The following is a 22,305-nucleotide window of genomic DNA, read 5'->3' as shown; positions in this document are numbered from 1 at the left end:
AATCTTGACGTGTCCTATGTCTTTTTTGTTTGGTCCATGTCCCATTCACTAACATGGAGGAGGTAGGGTGAATGATCTTTACTGCAGCCAGTCACCAGGGGGCGATTGATCTAATTATAATAAGATCAGGGGAACCGAAACATTAACATTCAAGTTCCTGGGCCGTCCATGCAGAACTTTTCAGTCTGGACCAAAGTCTGACCAACCAAATATCCTAGAGCCCCCAAATTTGTGCCACTAAAGGACGGTCAGGCAATCAAAGTATTGACATTCACCTTTTGGAGACGGTTAGTGTTTGCAGCACATGTGAAAGACCCAGTCACCCAGTGGTTTATAAGGCACCTTGTCATTTCCCAGAATGTTGTTAGTCAGTGGTAAATGTCAACCCTTTGATGGCGTCGGATGAAAGGTCACAGCAGTCATAAAATCGTAACTTCTGTTTGCTCAGTCGTTGTAATTTGCACCTAAATGTTTTCAAAAGTAAATATATCTTTACCAGAGGAGTGAATTCACCCGGCTCGTCCAACAGGTTACATAAACCTACTTATAAAGACTCTCTATTTCCTGCTACTGCATAAATCCTAATCCCCGCAGCATCAATAACCACAGCAGACTGTCTGCTTCCGACCAGAGCGTCTGTCCAACTCCTTGTTTCTCATGTTTTTGTGGTGGAAAGTAAAAAAACCTTCAGTTGCTCAACACAAAGTCTGGCTCAGTTTTAGGAGGAAAAATGCAGAGAGGTTTTTTTTCTTTTTTTTTAGGGGGTCGATAGAGAAGCCATTCCCCCAACTCCCTCAATTACATAGTTTGATCTGATTGGATGGAAGTTTGAGTTTTTCCGTTTTTTCTTCATTGAGCAGAGATTCCTAGGTTTTAGTCAAGTAAGGTTCAGATTATCAACCTTTAGGGACTGAAATGCAAATTCATAGAAGCAATTAACACAGTAATTTGCTTTAGTTAGTAGTTATTAATAGTCATTCTTGCAGTATTGCACAATTACGTTCACTGGGGCAAGAAATGCAAGCAGTTAAACCCCTGATATTAACCAAAGTTACTTGTATTAGAAATCATTAGCTCGCTCCCAGACTAAACGGTCTCCTATAAAGATCCGTGACAATTCACAAACCGACTTCCTGTTTCCACTTTTAACTACCTGTATTTTGTGTGGCTGTGTGAGCAGAGATTTCCTGCCCAGCGAGGGATTATTACTGGACTATTACTAACTCTGTATTTCACCTGCCCACCTCGTGTTTCTTATCCCGTTGAACTTCGCACAGTGTCCCCAGGTGTCGACTATTACTCTGTGAACATAATGTAATTTAACAGGCAGAAACGAGAGCCACAGCTATGAAAATAAATGAACTTGAGCAATTTGTTAAAAAGTGAAATACAAGCTGAAAAAGAAAGGGGGGAAATACCTATGACTGAGTTGCTCTGCTGCTCTTAAAGGGTCCCACAGTGTTGAATCTGCCCTCAGGTGCTTTCCGACAGACTTTCATGTGTTTTGCGAAGGTGTTTGAAGTTTTTCTTTCCTCAGAGCAGATTGTACACATCAGGTTTAAAGTACAGTGCAGTGTTGAAATCCATATTAGCCCCTCCCTCAGCACCACATGTTTCAGCCAGGTCCCGCCCTCTCTTCCCTCATTAAATGACACATATAGGTCTGTAAAAGGCCTTAATTGATGACTAGTGCTGCCGTGTTTGTAGGTCACGGATGCTGTAAAGCAGACGTGACTTGTGTTATAAACTGAGGCCTCTCTGTATGTGCGTGTGAGTGTGTGAACACAGGAAAAAAGAGACAGAGATGAAGGGGCGACGAGGCAGCGAGGCTGTAAACTGACCCTAATAGGACCCTCCTCAGCAGGAGAACATGAAAAACAAGGAGCCGTGAAACAGCCAGGGGTGCGGAGCAGACGCTCACTGTGTCATTAACACTCTGCCCACCCGTCCCTCCATCTCTCTTTCCATCGCTCCGTCTTATTTTCCTCTCCCGGCTACTCCCTCGTCTCGGCTTTCAGAGCCTCTCTCTCGGCTACTGTGCCATGTCAACAGGTGCCTGCACATAAATAAGCCCTTTGCAGAGATATGACGTAAACCAGGAACACCTCTGTAGGTCTGAAGGAGTGACCCAGGTCACAGACATAAACTGTGTGCGTCAGTCAGGTCGCAATTTATGATGTTTTTTAAGTCATTCAATCTTTTATTTATTATTTGTTATTTCACCGGCTAAAAAGCCGGGGGTTCAACCCACTGTGACGTCAGCCATTGGTTTGTGAGCTGCTGTTTTGGAGCCTTGAGTTTGTCCAGCACCATCTTGGCTTTTTGACCAGAACCATATTCGTTACCATATTTGGAGGAGCATTCGTACCGTGCTTTATCATCTATTTAACTATAAATGGGACCATAATTCACAAAACTAACATTGTGCTGTTTTGAAGAAGACTTAAAACTGGAGATTGAGACCATAAACTCTGTCTAGAAATGTTCTCTTCCTCATTTTAAATCATGAACTGTCAAGAAACACCACCCAGGGCTCGTAGATGCACACATTGAATCATCAATCAATATCTCCTCCTTTTCTTTGTGACTCCATTTCCCGTGTTACACCTAATTTAAACTGACAAATGCACCCATGAGACTTTCAAGGTGGAATGAGTTTCATAAGTGCTTCTGTCCAGTGTCTGTTTCGAGGCCTTTGCCCTCTCTTCAAATCCAACATGTTTGTCCCTGGCTATGACCCTTGCCGGCCTCTGGATATTTTCACTGACCCTTTTCAGTGCCCCCCTCCTCTTCCTTTCACTTTCTGCCCTCCTGACTGTGTGAGGTTTGAGCTGACTGACTGAGACCTCTCCAGTTGACAGGAGCGGATGAAGAGGGATACGAGCAATGTCAAAGGTCACAGGATAAGGATGAAGGAAATCATCAGCTGCCGGCCTTCTGGAGAAGCCTCATCTTTCTCTCTCTGTCTTTCAGCTTCAGTCCCCTCATGACACCACATTTAAATCTGCTAGATACAGATTTTTGATTTAATGCACATTTAACCCCTAACCCTAACCCTAAAAACGCAATGTTAAATATGTGTTTATAATGTTCGGATTCATCCCAAATTCGAATGGGTTCTTTCTTGGCCCACGTCCCATCCTTCCATCAAGTTTAGTGGAAATCCTGCCGACAACAAACCAACAAACAAACCATTTGACAGCTGCAAAAACAAGACCTCACACACATTTCTGAGTGCGATGGTGTGAAATGATAATCTGGTTTAGAGATTGAGCACAACAGACGCCACCGATCACCTCAGTGTGTTTGGTTCTATGGGCGTTTTCTTTCCATCTTTATTCAAGAGGGTGGATATTGAGTGCAAGGTTTTGAGTGAAAGCAAATCTGAAAGTGAAATCAAAAAGTTCAACTCTCGAAATTAAAGACCACGCTAGAAAAAACACCCATAAAATGTCTTTCTTCTTTATGTGCACGGAGATACATCAAAAATAGAGAAACACACTAGCACATAAAGTTGTGTGGTTCTGTGTCCTGTCGGTGAATCTGTTTAGCAGCATCACTCCCTGAGCTCCCACTGGGAAACCGACTCTGAGGCTACTGTGGGAACAGAGAAATGCGTGTGTGGTGGTTCGAGTGTGCGTGTGTGCACATGGTGGGATGTCTCATGGCGTGTTTGTGTTTGTGTGCAATGCACGCCAGATAACACATCCGTCAAATCCCGTCAGGAAATGTGGAAAAACATTTAGGAATTTGGTGAAACGGCGAGACAACAGAAAGGGATATGACAACAGGCCCTTTTTTTCTACCAGTGTGAACATCCTGAGTGATGTGCCCCATTGTGCCGAGTCTGCTGAGATCACGCCGCGGCCTTCTATCACGACATCTCTCAGGATTCTGACATCTGTAATCAGGCACACCCGACTGGAGACCAACCTGTGTTTGCACAGTTGTTTAGCGGTTTGCCTCGCTCTCCCGATCGTTCCCGATCGTTCGCCGAGTCTGTAATAAACGAGCAGGACCGTCTCCCTGTCCTTACAAATCCGTGAAACGTGTCCAGCAACTGTGGTGAGATAATCTCCTCTGGGAGTCGGGTTAAATAGTAAGCAGGCAAAAGGCCACGAAGCAGCCACTAAACTTCTTCAGTTTCCTCTCCAAAGACAGACTTGCATCACATCGCAGAAGTTTCACATTCCTTGGATCAGGGGATCCGTGGAGCGCCCCCTCCCACTTAGATGGAGGCTGTGTAGGTGGACAGCTGTGCAGCAGCCACATCTCACCCCCGTCCCCCTTTCTTTTCTTTTTTTTACCCCGCAATCAATCCAGCTGGAGAACAGACCAGACTTCAGTGAGACTCGAGTTGATTTAGAGCCTCCTGACACCATGAAGATGGGATTCCCAAACTTTTCCAGTCGCAGGTGACCCGTGTGTTGAGGCTGGAAAACTCCTGTGACCCTTATGGTTGTAGACGTAGTCTCATTGCACATTTTGATTTCCGTCCCTGTCTGAATGACGGGGGGAAAAGTGCATCCCTGAGTGGAACGATAACTGAAGTAGTTGACAGCTGTCTGTGGACTGGCTGTGGGATTCTTCTCAGTGGATTCTTAGGGCGTTTCCAAACCTATTGCACCTTCGCTTGGTGCAGACTTCTGACTTCTCAGTTTAGTCTGAAACAAAACAACAGATGTGAAAGGTGCTCCCTAAATTTCAACGTGAAATCAAAACTGTCTGGATCTAATAACTAAGATGCTCAGGGACATTTCAGCATTTTCCTAATAGTCTGTTTGGCTCATTTGCTCTTGTCCATTGAAGTAGCCATAGTGGCGTTGGGGTTTTTGTGATGACCCTCTCACATGTGGCAGCTTCTTCTCCAACAGCACCTCACAGATCCATTGGCACTCTTCATGGGTTCATCACATCAGAGGAAGCTCAGTGGGAGACAGGTGCTGGTGCTCTCTGTGGAAGCTGCAATGATGGAGGCCCTAAAGCTAAATGCAGAGGTATTCAGTCAGTACCATTAGGGCTGAATGTGTTTGACTTTCTAACACTTAAGGGATCGAAATGTCCATCATTACTGGACACATGTATCATTTACATTCCTCACATCCATAAATCCCATCATTTTAAGCTCCCCTGGTGGTCCAGATGAATTCAATGTCAGATGCATACAGTCTCCTGGCTCTGAGCAAATGTATATCCAGACTGTGTTTATGTGAAATGAAACATTCAACCCCCGAGCAACAGTTTTGTTTCGTGCCTCTGTCGGGCTGTTGCGTGAATGTATGTCTGTTTTTCCGTAGGCCAGACTATACATTTTAATTGTCCATTTCCAGGGTCTATTTGCGCGACTCAAATGTGCATGTGAAGTCTCAGTTAAGAGTGGAAAGTTTTTTCCTCGCATGTGAACATTGTTTTCTCAGCGAGAAACCCTGGAATTTTAAGGTCCAACTTAACAACATTTCTGGTGTGAGAGGGTTTTCAACCGCAGGCGGCCAGGGCCTCCGTCTGGATTTAGCAGCCTGTTCACAATATTGTTTAGCTTTGAAGACGACAGACAGACACAACTCGATCACGGAACCATGAACGTAATCGAGTCTTGCAGTTAACACTCACGATGTGACCGTTAACACAATGTTTACTGTCGCCCGGACAGTTTTTTGTTTCGTAGTGTGTAAGAAGAGGTTTCTAGTCGCAGATTGATGTCGGATAAAGACCATAGTTAAGTTTCTGATTGATTGATTTGACTGAATCCCCATAAAAAAGGTAAATAGACGCAAGGTATAAGTAACAAAATAGAAATAACTGCATAATTTACTATTAAGCACAACATGTCCCATCTACTAACATGGAGGAGGCAAGTTTATGACCTACATACAGCCACAAGGGGTCGATCGAGCAGTTTTAGCTTCACTTTTTGGGAGCTGTCCTGTCGTCCGACTTTATTTACAGTCTATGGTTGATACCATACATGTTTTGAGGTTCGATACCCAACTCTTTAAAGTTTTTAGGTGGATCAGAGTGAAAATGTGAGGTTTCCTACTTCCTCCTCCCTTTATTTAAACGTGAATGCTTCATGTTTAAAATAACATTTGGTAGACAGTATGTGAATGAGCGCTCCATGGATCGGCATTTGTGTCTGCAAGCATGTGTTTGTGGATTCTTGTTGGACTAAGCAGAATCTGTCCCTCTAAGACGAAAACCACTCTCTCTGTTTGTCATTGTGGCCGAGGAGGCAGATGTTCCTGCTCTCCCTCTGGATCTCCTTTCATCGTTTCAGCCCCGGTCTGTTTTTAGGCCTGGCTAATCGAACACAGCGTCCCCCCAGAGACGGGAGAGATTCTCGTGTGATAGTAACTTTGGCTCCCGGACCAGGATGTGTCTGCCAGTTTGGAAAAAAGCAGTTTAACAGATGAACTATTCTGTGCTTGGTTTTGTCGTTGTCTTTTCTCTTTCACTTCCTGCGAATGTATCCTTTTTTTTCCCCCGGTTTTAAATGCTACTGACAGCCAAGATATTTAACTCTCGCAAGAGACTTTCTATTCCGAGGTTTGGACTCAATTCAAGGAGTCAGGGTTCTTCTCCAGTTCTACTCATCAAAGTCTGTTTACTCTTGCATATGTGAAGAGGTTCTATGAAATATTTAGTGGCTCCAGAGGGAGCTGCAAGAAATCGGATCAATTGCCTCAAGTGATGTCAATAGATTCAGTGTTTGTTTAAAAAGCATGGGTGGGTGGGGGGGGGAATGGAGTTGAAGCGAGAAATGAATTCACCAGACGTCAGTAGAAAACTTGTCATCTCCACTGAAGGTTATGGAGGCTGAAGGCTACATTAGCTACAACTAGAATAAGACACATGTACATGAAGATGTGATGACGACATGATAACCATCTAAAAGTCAAGCTAACTCATCTTGATCGCCCCCCCGGTGACTCAGCCTGAAACCCACTGGTTCCTACTTTTGACGTAAATCTCTTCTCACAGGTCACAATTTAACATTTGGAGAAAAGGGTTAAGTTATTTCCTGTAATAGTGAATTTCATTGATATTCTTTAGCTGTAGATAGTTTGGAATGTGTTGTGTTAGTGAGTATTTACAGCAACAACACAGTGTTTGAGGAGTTGACTTAAAATAAACAGCCGTTCCTGGTAAAGAGGGAACATGTCACCCAGTAAAACTCAGGCTCGCTGTGCTTTTAGTCGGTTTTTTTTTTTTGGAAAACAAAAGAGCTCTATGGCTCATGGATATGAGATAAACAGTACTCAGCCTCTGGCTACTGAACACAGGCAATAATGGTTAAATTAATTTTGGGATTTCTGGGGAATTGTTGTCTATAAAATACAGAATATTTCCAGACTCGTGCTTTAAAAAAGAGGCGAAGCAGGTTTTTCTCTCTCTCACTTTCTGTGCAGATGTGGAAAGAAATCATTCCAAATGAAGGTGAGAGTCAAAAGTATTAAAGCTGGTGATGTTGTGACATGTTTAACTTTATGATTCGTTATTAGGATTGCACAAATATTGCTGCAACTCTAAATGAAAAGCTCCCGATCTGAGAGGCCGGCTCTTGACTTTCCTCAGATCATTGCCGTGTACAGTACATGTCTTTGAGCGGCGGCTGTCTCTTCGTACGGTCACAGCCGCTTCACACACAGCGTGCTCTTTCTGTTTTATGGTCGTCGGGCTGCTGACGGTCCACTTCCTCTCTAAATGAAGGTTACGGTGCTGTCGAGTTTACTCCGTAGGGGACCATAGGCGGTAGATGGACCCAGAAGGAGACTGCTGTGTGATTCAGAGCGGCGCAGGAACACAATTAGTTTCAGTATGGGGTCTGTGAGTCGTCTGGATGAAGTCAGAGCAGGGATATATTTTAAAGTTTTCTCCGTGTTCACCTTCCAGCTTTTCATTCATGGGGGTTTGTTCTTTCATCGTTTATTTCTTCTTGTTCATCCCGACTTTCCTTCGTTCCAACTCCTGCAGGTCTGGTCTTTCTACACTGTGTGTGTGTGTGTGTGTGTGTGTGTGTGTGTCTGTGTCTGTGTGGGTGTGATGATGATGCATCTGTTTGTGTACATCACTACCTGCCAGCACATGCGACATGCCAGGAATAGAAAAGTTACACTTTCTGATACAGTATTTCCACTGTTGTGCTCCGGGTGAATTATTATTATTCACATTAAAAATAACTAGGCTTCCTGTAAACCTAAAATGAAGCTGTAAAACCTGATTCCCGAGGGGCCTGAGCGGAGCGCACACTTTCCGCTGTCACTCCGTCTTATGTAAGAAACCTCCTCTGAGTTTAAGAGACACAGGAGGGAGAAGCCGCTGCCGTTGTTATCAAATGAAATTCGCAGACATGGTGAGTGACACAAGCCCACTGTCTGCACCAGAACAGGTAAAACCACACAAGTCTGCTGTGGGTTAGCGGCTGCAGTTCAGTGCCAGCAGCCAGTGCTCCCTTTACAGTGGGTTAACATCTCCAGGCTGAGCTGCTGCTGAGGGGAGGGAGTGTGGTGAGGGGCCAAGCTGGCATCGGCTCAGCAGTGGAAATTCACACCTGGCCTCTGCAGCGAATAAATGACTTGTGAAGAATATTAGCACTGTGGATTCTCTGTCGCACCTTCAGTAAAGCTTGTAATTAAACCTGCTCGTTTTATAGTCGGGTCCAGAAGCTGACACGACTTGAAAGTGATCCACTGTATGTGCTCCTGTTGGATGGTTGTGTGCTTTCACACCTACCTTGTTTAGTCCAAACCAAAATAACAGGTGTGAAAGGTGCCTCACATTTAGTCGGACCAAAAGAGGTGGTTTCAGTCTGGATCAAACTGAACCCCGGTCTTGTTAGTTTGCAGTGTTTGAAGAAACTTTTCTGGATACTTAAGACTTTCAGAACCAATTGCAGGAAGTTGAGATGACATTAAAAAGAAGAAACAGAAACTGAAGTGGCTCACAGGAGTGTGATGATGTGTTTGAGCGATGAAGATTCATTTGGCACATGCAAACGTCCTTTTCTGCATTCAAACTGAATTACTCATGTGCCAATATAATAGCTGACTTGACAACTTGCTGATGTCAGATGCATGATCCAGGTGTGAAAACGCCCTGAGACAAGGTTAGACAGTTATTTCCTGTGATATTAGTGAAGCTCTTATTGTCTCGCTACTAACAATAAAAAGTCTTTAAATCCTTTCAATTCAAATATTCCAAAACGATGTATGTATTTCTGCTTTTATTCATTTAAGTGTTGAAATGATCTGTGTGTGTTTGTGCGTGGGATCAGAGAGTTTCTCATCAGAAGTGCACTGCAGCATATTTAACTGTCAAAGAGTCTTTCTCCTCCGTCTGGAGCCTGTTTCGATTTGGAAACTTGGGCCGTCAACATGAAATCGGGTTTGATTTTCCGATTAACTCGAGCAACATTTGGATTTACTTGAATCGACAGTGACGTGAGCAAACTGTTATCTGTTAACAGATTTACTTGATTTGCTTCTTATGTGATATGATCGGAAAAAACGATGTCAAACGCAGCTGTACACACACACACACACACACACACACACAGTAAACTCATGTGTGGGTCCTGTGAGTGAAAGTGGATCAGAAAACCTGTCAGATTATAGAGAAGATAATGTCAATGATTACACCAATTCTGATTCACAGGAACAAAACCAACACAGAAGAACAAACACTTGGAGGGGGGGGGTAGCAACTGATAAAGGTCTCACCCTGCCAAATGCATCGGTAATGGCTTTGAATTACGGGAAATGTCAGCAAAGCAAATTGCTTGTGTGAAACTACCCATAAAATGGCCGATAAAGGCCGTTGCCCCTGGTAATAACGTAATTCATCATGAACTACATGATGAATTAAGTCAACGTTAAAGCATCATAGACTCTTAGGGAGCAAGATCACATCACTGAGAATATTCCAGCGGATTGCATCAGCGATCAGGTTATTTGCGATTTACGAACCGTCCCGTGTGAAAGTGACCTTTGAACCCTGATAAGATCCATGTGATGGATTCACTCGTTCACTTTTCACTCCTCCTGCGACGCGAGCGATGCACCGACTGGGTTTTTCAGAAGTTGATAGATGGCGGATGAAAGAATGTTGGCGGACCTTCGTCTGACCCGTGCTTCTTCATCTTTACAGCCATGTCCTCTGATCCAACTCAGGTGATGCTAATAGGAAGCATACTGTATTATGTATGTGTGTGTCTGCGAGTGCGTGTCCGCGTGCAGGTGATCAAAAGGCTCTAACGTGGCCCATGTGTGCCTACATGTGAACCATAATAGGTTTTAGATGCTCATAAACCTTTCTTTGAATGTTGCATTTCTTTCTAATGAAAATGGTCCACGGTGTCCAGTGCCACTAAAGAGTTTCCCCTTCTTGGAGTAATTAAGAATCTGGGCTGGACTCGTCTCGTTTTACGTAGACAGTGAGATCATCGTGTCACTTTTGCCACATTTTTCCACGACTGCATGTCCAGACATTAATATGATCAAAGTCTTCTCAAGAATCCTCCTCCGATTTAGTCATGAGGATTTCTAGCTGTCTTGCTGTTCTTTATTCATTCCAGCTCTCTCTTTTCTCATGCATGACATCACACACAGTAACGTTTCTAACTATATCTCCTCTCGTTTTTGCAGCGTGCCCACCTGGCACTTATAAACCAGAGGGAACCCCGGGAGGTCTGAGCACCTGCCTGCCGTGTCCTGACCTGCAGCACACTTCCCAGCCTGGCAGCACCTCCGTCAGTGACTGTGCCTGCAAGCCAGGGTATCAGCCGGTTGGCATGACCTGCCAGGGTAAGAGGAGCTGCTCTGCTGATTGCTGAGTCCATGACGTCGGATTTAGCCTGATCATGGTTAGGGTTATTAGGCAATTCCCTGGTGCCCTGATCTGAAAGGTCCTCGAGCTGATTAGCAGTGACCATTTTGTGAGAACCCCCTCTATGATGAGCGAGGTGCAGGAGACCGCAACCACACCACAGTGGGAAACCCCCTCACGAGGCCCCATGGCACTACCTTCCTGCCAAAAGTAATTTTAGAGAACGCCTTAATGCGTGTGGGACTGTGGTTTGCGCTGGTTAGGTTAAATGCAGAGCCCCCTCATCTGTCATATCTCTAGACACATGTAGAAATGCTCTGTGCCGCCTTCTATAGTCAGAAGACACGATGGTAGTTCAGCCTGTTTTTACGACATCTTGTGCGTGTTTGTTATTCCAAACACGGTTCGTCATGCGAAGATTCTCCCTGGGAGAAATGCGGGAGAAATTAGTTGTCTTTATTTTTTTGGCTGCTCCGAATAGGTGGCATCAGCACAGATTTGCCTCCTGGCTGAAATCAAGAGGATAATTGTCTCTGCCCAAAAGAATTCAAACACAATCAAGAGACAAATCCAGGAATTAAGATATTACATTACTGGACGTTCACCTGATGCAGCAGATGGTTTGTTACACATTGGAAATGTAAAGAAAAGGTGCTTTTGATAAAATACTTGGCAGGTGATGGGATGAACCATGTGTCTCTCACCGTCTCTCGTACTTTCTGAAGCCAGAGAGGAAAAGAGCGAAAAAGATTACTCTCCATTGATAAAAGCCTTTTGTGCTGTTTTCTGCTCTTCACCTTAACTGATGCTTTATCTACACAAATCTACTGAGGGGTCACCAACTGTGTCCTCATATCTAAAGCTGCAACACCGTGAGGATTAGTAAATATATTAAAATGTTGAGGAATCGCCTGGAATCCACTAACGCAGACTAGTGAGACTAGAGCGTCCTGACTCGTAAATCTGCCTCCAGTAATTACTCCGACCCTCCTGTTTCTTAAAGAGTGAGTCGGTGATTTCCACGCAGCGGTTCATCCGAACACAGTGATGTTCATTAATCACCGGGTTGCGGTGATCTGGGAGGAGACGTTTGACAACCTGTACTTTTCTGCTTTCATGCTTTGTTATCGTAGGAAGATTAAATTTCCGTTCGGTGCCACAGACAACCGCCACTACCTGCTCCATCAGTAACCTCCCCTCCTCCTCCTCCCCTCTCCTCCCCTCTCCTCCTCCTCCTCCTCCTCCTCCTCCTCCAGTGGTTTATTGTCCAGCGCTGTCACCTCCTGAAAACGGCTTTTTCATCCACAACGTGTGTAACAACCACTTTGAGGCCGCCTGTGGTGTGCGGTGCCAGACAGACTTTGACCTCCAGGGAACCAACATCAGATTGTGCCAGGAGGACGGCACCTGGTCAGGGTCGCCTGCCACCTGCAGAGGTGAGAAACTTCACTGTCAGTGAAAAACAGCAGAGCAGCAGAACTGTGAAAGATGAAGCTGCATTGCATTGTTAGGGAAAGCAAGTATAGCACATTGCATCCAATCTTCACATTACGTAACTGCATACTGGCGTACAGTATGTTACAGTGCAGACACAATACAAGCGTGTCTGATTAATCCCAGCAGGTTCCTCCTTCGCACCACAAGTCTCATATAATTCCTCATTAAACTTCGGGACCTCGATCAAAACACTCAAAGTCTGCAGCTTCTCCTCCGATCCCTGCAAACCCTCAGATGTAAAGGAGATGATGTGTTGCAGTGATTCGCTGCAACTTTCCAAAGAGCGTGAGCGTGTTAAGATCTCTCACTGAGTATGTAAGGTCACATGTGCTCGGCCAGAACGAGGAATCGACATTTACTGGGAGGCCGGGGAAGGAAGGAAGGAAGGAAGGTAGGAAGGATTCAATTAAAGAGAGGAGCAGGGCTCACGGGAAGAAAGGATGTAAGGAAAGTAGGGACAGAGGGTCTAAGGGAAGGAATCCGAGTGTGAGGGAGATGAAGAACAGACAGGAAAGAAAGAAAGGGAAAGGGAGTTCTGACAAGTCCAGAGATTAATGAGATAAATACTGTTTTAACAGAGAGACAGCGAGCGGGTGACTCACAGAAATACCAAGACACTGAATATTCAAGGGTGTGTGTTTTACAGTGTGTGGCTTTGGGTATAGCTTCCCTGAGTGTGTCTGCTTATATGTGTCACACTGAGTCTAGTCCTCGCCACATACCGTCGGACCTCCCAGCGAGTGGAGCCCTGAGGGAGGGGGTCTCCTCTCCACCGCCTGTCTGTCTATGGCTGGTGGTGATGAGAAAAAACACACTACTCTTCTCTAGTGACAGCATAATGTCAGACACGCAGGAATTTTATCTTTTATTTCATGGGGATTTTTTATGCTTTGGGTTAAATGATAGGTCCCAAGTTAAAGATGATATAGGGCTGTACGCTCTTATGGTTGATTTATGGTTCACTGTGGGTTATATAGATATTTATACCTGTGTTTATCAGCTATTCCTCAAACCGGGATAGACTAATTAAAAAATGTGGTGTTTGCCAAGTCGCGCTACTTCAAATTTACAGTAAACAACAAATCTCTGTGCAATATCCCTAAAATATGAATAATCTAAAAGTGTATCATCTCAAAAACTGAAAGAAACGATGACTCCTCGTCTCAACAAGGCAGGAGAGGACTTTCCCAAACTGACAATGATCACAAACACCCCAAAATAAAAGCAATAAAACATCGTTGGAGTATTTTAGGCAGTAGATGAATTGCCTTCATGGTTCTTGGGGCTTTGTTTGTTTGTTTCTCTCCAAACCTAATCACAAATGTTTTGCTGACTGTCAAATTCATATAGGTCCCTAAATTGGCTAAACCATAAATGTATTGATGTGCTCACAGTAGATTAAACAAAACAAACCACGGGCATTTCAAAGTATAACAATCTGCGTTCTGTGTCTCCGATTTGCCGATTGTGAATCTGATTGTTTATTGTCTCACGCCCGCAGTTCGCTCCTGCCCGCCGCTCTCTCGGCCGCCGCACGGATTCCTCAGGTGCAGCGATGGCGGCGCCTCCCACAGGGCGGTGTGTCAGGCCGGCTGCGAGCGAGGCTACAGGCTGGAGGGAGACGTCAGACTCACCTGCCAGGTCAACTCGCAGTGGAGCGGATCCCAACCTCGGTGTGTGGGTAAGACTTCATCTCCGACGAGCCACTGGCTCACGCTGCTGTGTGTTGCATCTGGACACAAAACACATAAAGACGACTGGCTCAGTCTAATCACTCTGTTAAGGTGCTTGACTTGATTACGATTGTTTATTTCTCCATTTTTTTAAATAGCTGGAAACATTTGGGATAATAACCCAACAAAATATATAACCTAGGTCTTTATCATTTGATCGACATTTGAATATAGGCTCATATTATCTGTTCAAGTCACTGAATTCTGCCTGAGTGGAAAAAAACGTAAAGATAAATTACATAAATAACATATAATCTGGGTTTTTCTATGTAAAAACATGTGGTTTTACACACGTATGTAAACGCACACGAGAACACTGACTCACACACGGTGGTTAAACATATGGTGTGTATTTGCTCCGTTCACTACATCATCCTCCGAGAGATACATCTGCTTTCTCATCGCGCGGCTGCGATCCCCATATACACACACACACACACACGCACGCAGGATTGCCCACACACTTCAAAACCGATAGTTAAGTCAAAATAAAGTTGCGCACACTCATGCCCGCCACAGAGAGCTCGCAGGTCCGGCACAGCAACACACAGAAGAGAGGCCGTGTGAGAGTGTTTCACCGCAAACCTCCGGCCTCAACTGACTCACTTCCAGCCGACCAGCTCACTGCGCTATTTAGGACGCCCGACTGATCCGCTTCACAAGAACCCTGGGTTATCGATAGCTACCATCTCGTCGCCCCCCCCCGCTGCTCCGACTGAGCTGCAGACTGTTTGTTTGACCATCTCAGTGTTTGCCCGCAGACTGTCGTTACCTCTTTAACGCAGCTAAGAGGCCTCTGTGGGCTGCTGCTGCCGCTGCCGCTGCAGCTGAGCGGTTTGTTTTAGTGTTTGTTTGCACAGCGGTGAAACAGGATCGCTTCAGCTGCCCTGAGAGGATGGAGAGATATCTTTTCATCTGATTTGAAATGTACCTCTCGCTGAGCTTCTTCTCGCAAAGGAAGCAGGAGGCAGAGGATGAGAATGATCCATCCATCATCAAGTCAAAGCCACATGTACAGTTAAAAATATATATAAAAGGCCTCCAGTGTACGAGTCCTGTGGTCTGTGCTCTCTTGAGTTGATTTCCGACCAAATGTTTGTTTCCTGTGTGCCAGTTTCTGATACGCACACACACTGAAAATAGTTTTATTGTTGGCACTTATAGCGGAGGGTAATCAAAGAAAGATTTTATCACATTCTGGTAAACACGCAGGAAACGTGATCCAGATCTTGAAGGAGTTTTCTCTTTCTTTTTTCGGTCTGTTCTGCTCAAACCAACCTTATCATCAAAAAACTTTTTCTCCTGGTCTGATTATTGTGCAATAAATTCTATCACAGCACATTGCAGCACTGGTTGTTCCACCAACTTTGATAATACTTAATAAAAGAGAAAGTCATGAGATGTTGGACCCAGTCATGTTTCCCCAGCAGATATTTTTCCAGGAATGAAATAAACACAATCAGATTCATCTCCTGGTTTCTCCCACTCTCTCCCCAGAGGTGCGTTGTCCCCCCGTTGTGGCTCAGAAGAACATCCTGATGTCGCCCCCTGCCTGCGGGAGGAGAGCAGCATCGCCGGGCTCCGTGTGCCTGCTCACCTGTCGTCAAGGTTACAGTCTCCAAGGAAACAGGAAGGCGGTGTGCATGGGCTCCGGGAACTGGACCGCTAACGTCCATAAAGCTGTCTGCGCAGGTGATGTGTGTGGAAAGCGGATCCTTTCACTTCAGAAGTTCTGAGGTCAGAGGTCAGGGTCGGTGTAGGGGCTGTAAAAAAGGTCCTAAGCGGGATGTTGAGGTCGGCTGGGGGCAGGTGCAGGTGGAAACAATGGGTTGTGGGTTTTTCCACTAATAAGTATGTTTAGTTTGGTACATTTAATTAAATAGTTCTAGGACATTTTTAGATTTTAAGCTTACTAACACTTCTACATAGACACAATTTTAAACTATGCACGTGCTCGACCAATCACAAGTCAGTCTCAGCTGTCAATCATGATGTTTCACATTGCTTTTATAGCATCTAATAACTAATTAATACAGAAAAACTGAAAAAAGTACATTGGAGCAAACATGAATGTGATAAAGACTTTGCCCATGTCCCATCTGCTAACATGGGGGGAGACGGAGTTTATGACCATTACTGCATCCAGCCACCAGGGGGACATTGAGACGCTTCACTTTACATGAGATCCACGTTGATCATTTACATAATTCTCACCAAGATGTCGCACTCTTACTTTAAAACCTGTTTAAAGGCCCCGACAGCAGACTAGGACTGAATCTGAGAAAATGATTAAGGATGGAATGATGGATCCACAAACTTGACTTACTGGTCATATATATTACTGAACTCGCTTTGCCAAAACAGTTTCCCCCTCCCTATTGAGTTGTTTGTAAATTTAACATGGCTGCTTGGAAGATTGAATTATTCTTTCAGCGCTGGAGTGAATGACACCGGTGGTGTGTGAAAAGATGGATGGTCAGAAGAGCTGAGAGGAAAGAAACTGAGTGTGTGGAGAAATCAAGGAAGATTTAAAAATAAAACAGCAGGAAACTTGGATGGAGATTTTTCTTTTCCATCCTCCGTTCCAGTGAGAATGGTGCTCACCCCGTTTCCAAGCGGGCCTCAGGTCACTAACTCAAACCATCCCATGTCCGAGTTCTCTTGTCCCTCCCCTCCACCCGGCCTGGGCTCTGTCTGGAGATCATTAAAACCGGGCCGCTGCCCTCCAGATGCCTTGCAGGTGAAACAGGTGGTGCCGAGCGGCTGTGCCTGCCCCCTCCAGTGTCTTAAATCCCCCTAGTTTCCAAAGGAGAAAGTTTACTAACTAGGGAACTGATGTTGGTAAGCAGAGGAAGAGGAGCAATAAAGATGAAAACGATCGGAGATGTTTGGGCGGACGCGGAGGTGAGAGGTGAGGATGAGTCATCTGGAGCGGATTAGAATGAGAGAAGATTACATTCGGTTTCACCTGGGACACAAATGAAGAAGAAGATGAGATAGATTAGAAAGAGAGAGAGACACGTTAGTGCTCTTTGTCAGCTCCTGGCTTTCTTCACCTCTCACTTCACACTGATGACACCCAAAGTGAAATATTCCCCCCTTCGCTGTGAAGATGAACGCGGCCGATTTGGAGCCGTGTGTTAGTGTTTAGCGGAGACAGATGCCTAAGTAAATGGGTCATCAGGTCCAGATGGGAGCGAGCTCTCTTACACAACGCTGCAGACCACTCTCCATCGATGGGAGATTCGGCTCTCGGAGGGTTGAACTGAGCTGAACTGTGCCGTGCTGGCTCCGTGTTATTACAACACGCTGTACGAGACAAAAGGAAGAGACGGTCTCATCCAAGGGTCACAGGAGGGTTTTGTGCGTTTGCCACCACTCAAACGCTATTTTTCTCACGACGCCGCTTCATATTGAGAAGTCGACCGCCCATGATGTTTCCGACTGGAAGAAACAAAGTCGGAAAATCACTAACAATGAAAGTGAGGAGAGTTTGTCTGCAGGTCTGGGATTTCTCAGACTCAACACTCAAATCTTTATGCTTCTGCTGGTTCCATTGCTTTTTACTTTTATTGTCATCAATTACTATTTATGTGCCTCTTTAAATCTCTTCAAATTTAGCTTCAGATACAGATTTGAATGCGTTTCTAGAGATCACTGCAGTAAGTGAGTACTTCTCAACATGTGCGTCTCCCTCACACTGGAATTGTGATTCAGATTTATGCTCATCAAGCCCGAGAAATATAATTTATCTGAGATGACGCTCTCCCGTGACCCCGACTGTTTTGACAATGACTGAGGGCAAGTTCCACACGTCATTCCACCTCTATCTCTGTTCATCTGTGCTCCACCGTTGTTGCCTGACGCTGAGGTAATTGGACGCACACGGTTAACGCCTGTGGGGTCTGGTGTCGTTGGACCGGTGACAGTCGTGCACTCTCAGTTATGAACAATGATGAGCTGTGATTAAAGAGGTCAGGGGGTCGGATGACATCACACACCTTCACCTCCTTCACTGATAAGAACGAAGCAGGCTGAGGTCAGTTCACTCAGTTTGTGAAGAGGTGAACATCTGCAACAGTTGAGTCTAATCTGATTTCTAATTTAATGGAGTTAGAGTCTGATTCTCATCTCTTGGGTTCTCTGTCTCCTCTTCAGATGCTGAAAGACCAAGGATCCAGTGCCCTGTGGACATCGTGGCAGAGACGGATGAGCGGCGTGGAACCGCCAACGTCAGCTGGAACGTCCCAAATGCCACTGACAACTCCAAAGAAGAGGTTATTATTATTTTTCTAAACGTAAAAAAAAGATTTGTCTATAGTTTCATCGATAGTAAAATGCACATTCCACAGGACAAGTTAAATTCCTCTCTTATCTTTAGTCCTAGTTCTCATATTGCCCGTCTCTTCCTCCTCCAGGTGGCGGTGCAGGTGAAGCCAGTCTACGCTCCTCCCCAGCTGTTCCCCATCGGAAAAGAGACCATCACCTACATTGCGACCGACCGCACCGGGAACCAGGCCAACTGCTCCTTCGCAGTCACAGTCGTCGGTGAGCTCATCCTCTCGGAGACAATGTGCTGCATCTGGTCTCCATTGGCCTGTTTTAATGCGAGACAGGGGACGGCTTTGAATACACAGTCCCACTGGGCTTTTTATAGCCTTTTATGGATCACTGTTTATATCTCATCTAGAACGTTACTAATTACAGGAACAAATGTCAATACAGAATACATTTACATTACTATTGGTTGTACGAGAATCAAGGTGCTGAGACTAATCTCGCCCAGATCCGCCCGTTTATTCAGATCCGCTCCAAATTGCGTGGCCTCCTCCTCGGGTCATTAAAAATCGGTTCAGTAGTTTCTGCGTAATCCTGCTAACTAAGAGACTGCTGGTGAAAACATAACAGAGGTAATTAAATCCAGTGTTTTCTGAGACATTTCCATCAGTCATAAAGCTCCACAGTCTATGCCAATTAGCAACATGTGTTCAGCAGTAAAAGTCACTGGCACAAAACCCCAGAGATGTAACAGTGCTCTGATGAAGATCGAACTTAGCATAGAAACAGTAGAGGACGATAAAATATAACGAGGTTGAAGATGTCACACGAGTATAGTGACTTTTAACACAGTTTAGCAGCACAACCTCCGTCTCGAGTGGGGATCATCGCTTCATTGGGGTTATAAGGTGGGCGCCCTCCTTCCTTAGTGTCTCAACAGCGGCATATGGCGTTCCCCCGTGTGCCCCCCGCTCTGACCCATCTTGATTGTCCAGTTGCCGCTCCATTCCGCCGCCTCTGATCGCGACCTGGCTGCTTGTCGTCTGACTCTCGTCCCCTTCAGCAGCACCTCGTTGTCGATGAGGCCACGAAACCTCTGCAGCAAACCTCTAACCTGGGTTTTCAAGTCCCTTTGTACTGCTTTCTGAATATTAGATACTTTCAGCCTCCCATGGAACAGTTAGTCCCTCCATGCACAGGCACTTCTGCAAGGTTGACCATATGATCAGATGGAATGATCTCTGGTGCAAAGATGAGTTTCTGTTCGAGGTCAACCTGCATTTGCCAGTCCCAAGAAAAATGAGTTAATATACTCACTTCCTTGTTTCCTCTCCGTTACAGGACATTCCTCCACGTCTGCTCTGCAGCTCATTTCTGTCACACGGTGTAAAACTTTGATTTAATTGATGCACTCAGCAGCGAGGGAGTCCATCCGCCCCGGCAGGTGCCAAACAGTGTTACTGTGGAGAGAGCGAAAAACAGGGGTGTCCCATGTCAACCGCTCAATAATCACAGCAGTCAGGGGGAAAAACCTCAAGCATGGTAGCTGTGAACATTTCCATATGTTATTATGGTGGTGGAACGTTGTGGTTTTTTATTAGAGACATGTGTTTAACCAGTGCCCTCTGACACCGCTGCCTCGAAAAACTCCTATCACATCGTAGCACACTTCTCCCGACTGTGTTTCTTTATCATCGTTCTAACTTATTCCAGTCTGGGAGCAATTGTGTGTTTTTGCGTTAAAGCCGCACCATGTTTTTTAAACCTACACATGGCTTAGATCTCCGGTTTTATTGCTTTTGCAGCTGGAGGACGCTAAATGTCTGTTATCGATATGTTTAATGTTTACCAATGTGCTGCTTTAACTGTGCACGCTCCCCCATCTGGTCGTCAGGTCCTTACAGATCCCCCTTAACGACCCTTTATCCCTTCCTAGATACGGAGCCCCCGGTGATTGACAGGTGCAGGTCGCCGCCCATGGTCCGGGCCACAGACGCGGAGACGGCGGTCACTTGGGAGGTGCCACAGTTTTCCGACAACTCAGGTATGTCTGGTCGCTGTTCTCAGACGGCAGCTCCGTAGATGGTTTACTCTTTTGCTCCTCTGTTCCACTCCACCCCCTCATCCGCTGATGATTTTCCATCGGTCGTATGGGAAAATAGAGGATCAGCAGAGAGCTATGTGCTTTTGTACGTGTGTGTGTGTGTGTGTGTGTGTGTGTGTGTGTGTGTGTGTGTGTGTGTGTGTGTGTGTGTGTGTGTGTGTGTGTGTGTGTGTGTGTGTGTGTGTGTGTGTGTGTGTGTGAATAATGGTGAGAGACGCCGAGGATGGATTGTAAACGTGTGCATGAACGCCTCATTTGTGTGTCTGTGTTTAAAAGAGATGGAGAGAGAGGAGGACGGGGGTGCAGATGAAGTCGTTAGCGTGTCTGTTAATGTCATTAATGTTAAAGAAGACAAAGGAGGTTGATCCAAGAAACTTTGTTCTCATTCCATCCATTTTTCATACATTCATGTGATTATACAAGCAGATATAATACTGGAATCACATGGGAACATTTTTTCTTTATCAGAGTGGCTGCCATTAACAATAGATCCTGGTTTTAATCACTGACTTGGTAAAGTTCCATAAGTACACCCACAGAAAAGATTATATATTCTGTATGAATATCTACATAAACATAGAGGCAAAGTAGAATTCAAGGTAGAAACCATCTCACAATCTTAAAGAACACGATCAACAATTCCTGGATCCACCACTTTGTCCAAATGCCCCAAAAAACTTTAATTAATTAATGTGTAAGTAGAATATTCATGTTTAGTCCATATGGTGACATATCTGTAAGATTTCCCTCAATTGAGTAAAAAGTACAAACTTTAGGTGAAACTTTGAGCTTTAACAACTCTTTGCTACGAATTGCAAATTAAACGTTGAGGATTTTTGGGGATTATGTTTAAAGTTTTCCCGGTGACTCAGGGTTTGACGACTCACACAACGGAACCACCCAAAGGACTCATTAATAAATACATCTGAATCACAGTACATTCAATGTCATCCCCTGCACCTTGAACTGAGTGAAAATAAAAAGTTCCCCTTCGTGGACGGAGATTATGAAGCTGTGATTAGCTGCTGTGAAGACTTTATATGCGGTCGGCCGGTCTCTGGTTTTAGACGGGGCCACCCTGCTACACTTACGTTGATGTTTAACTATTCAGACCGATGCTGCTGTAAAGCAGTGCATCAAGGCCACTCTGCCAAATAGACTAAATATCGCAGAGCTGGCTGTCTCTCTCCTGGCTCTCCTCACTGTACCCAAACAGCCGTGGTGGTGACAGACAACAAACCAGACTTCTCCAGAGCTCCAGCCCGCAGCCAGGACCATGTAATTCACCGACTCTGGCTCCACAAACACAAACACACACACACACACACATATATGGAATAACACTGAACAGTGCTCACACGTGTGTTTGTGTGAGTTCACACACTTTGGCAGAATTGAGCCCGGACTCAAACGCGGGCCGCAATCTCACAGAAACTCCCAAAAGATCCCCCCCCCACCTGTCTGCGGAGGTGCACCTCTATCAGACACACACTCACACACATGCACGGTAATGACAGGCTGCTGCAGCTGCTTTGGGCCGCACGACGTCAACACCGCGCTCCTTCGACGTCAGTGTTTTGTTTTTCCAAGCCCACACCCTGATGCCAGAGCTATATATAGTCACGACTCGGCAGACACACACATAAACACACGTTCAAACACACACACAGGCTATATATAAAGGGAGACACCAGACTCCGGCGGACCAGACGTGTGTCAGCCCTGTTGGAATGACCCGACTTTACTGTTAATGGAAGACGAAAGGTCAACCACTTACTTTTCCCACCTTCTCCTCTTACTTTTTTAAATCCCGTCTGCGTGTCACACTTAGTGCAGATGTTTTCACTGCTCTTTGGTCATAACCTGTGTGTG

The 22,305-nt window shown here is 45.3% G+C and overlaps 1 protein-coding gene across 2 annotated transcripts in view; it reads left to right on the top strand.

Annotated features, from left to right (window-relative positions):
• svep1 (sushi, von Willebrand factor type A, EGF and pentraxin domain containing 1) overlaps positions 1-22,305 on the top strand; it is a 76,886-nt gene that overhangs the window by 31,812 nt on the left and 22,769 nt on the right. For both annotated transcript variants that reach the window (XM_035148583.2, XM_035148581.2), the window contains exons 4-10: positions 10,641-10,799; positions 12,078-12,257; positions 13,820-13,999; positions 15,549-15,743; positions 18,210-18,328; positions 18,470-18,599; positions 20,266-20,373. In XM_035148583.2, coding sequence (XP_035004474.2) covers positions 10,641-10,799; positions 12,078-12,257; positions 13,820-13,999; positions 15,549-15,743; positions 18,210-18,328; positions 18,470-18,599; positions 20,266-20,373 — 1,071 coding nt within the window. The remainder of the gene's footprint in view (positions 1-10,640; positions 10,800-12,077; positions 12,258-13,819; positions 14,000-15,548; positions 15,744-18,209; positions 18,329-18,469; positions 18,600-20,265; positions 20,374-22,305) is intronic.

This window comes from Hippoglossus stenolepis, chromosome 23 (genome assembly GCF_022539355.2).
Source record: "Hippoglossus stenolepis isolate QCI-W04-F060 chromosome 23, HSTE1.2, whole genome shotgun sequence".
Classification (NCBI taxonomy): domain Eukaryota; kingdom Metazoa; phylum Chordata; class Actinopteri; order Pleuronectiformes; family Pleuronectidae; genus Hippoglossus; species Hippoglossus stenolepis.
The sequence above is the reverse complement of the archived record's forward strand: the minus strand, read 5'-3'. Positions and strand labels throughout refer to the sequence as shown.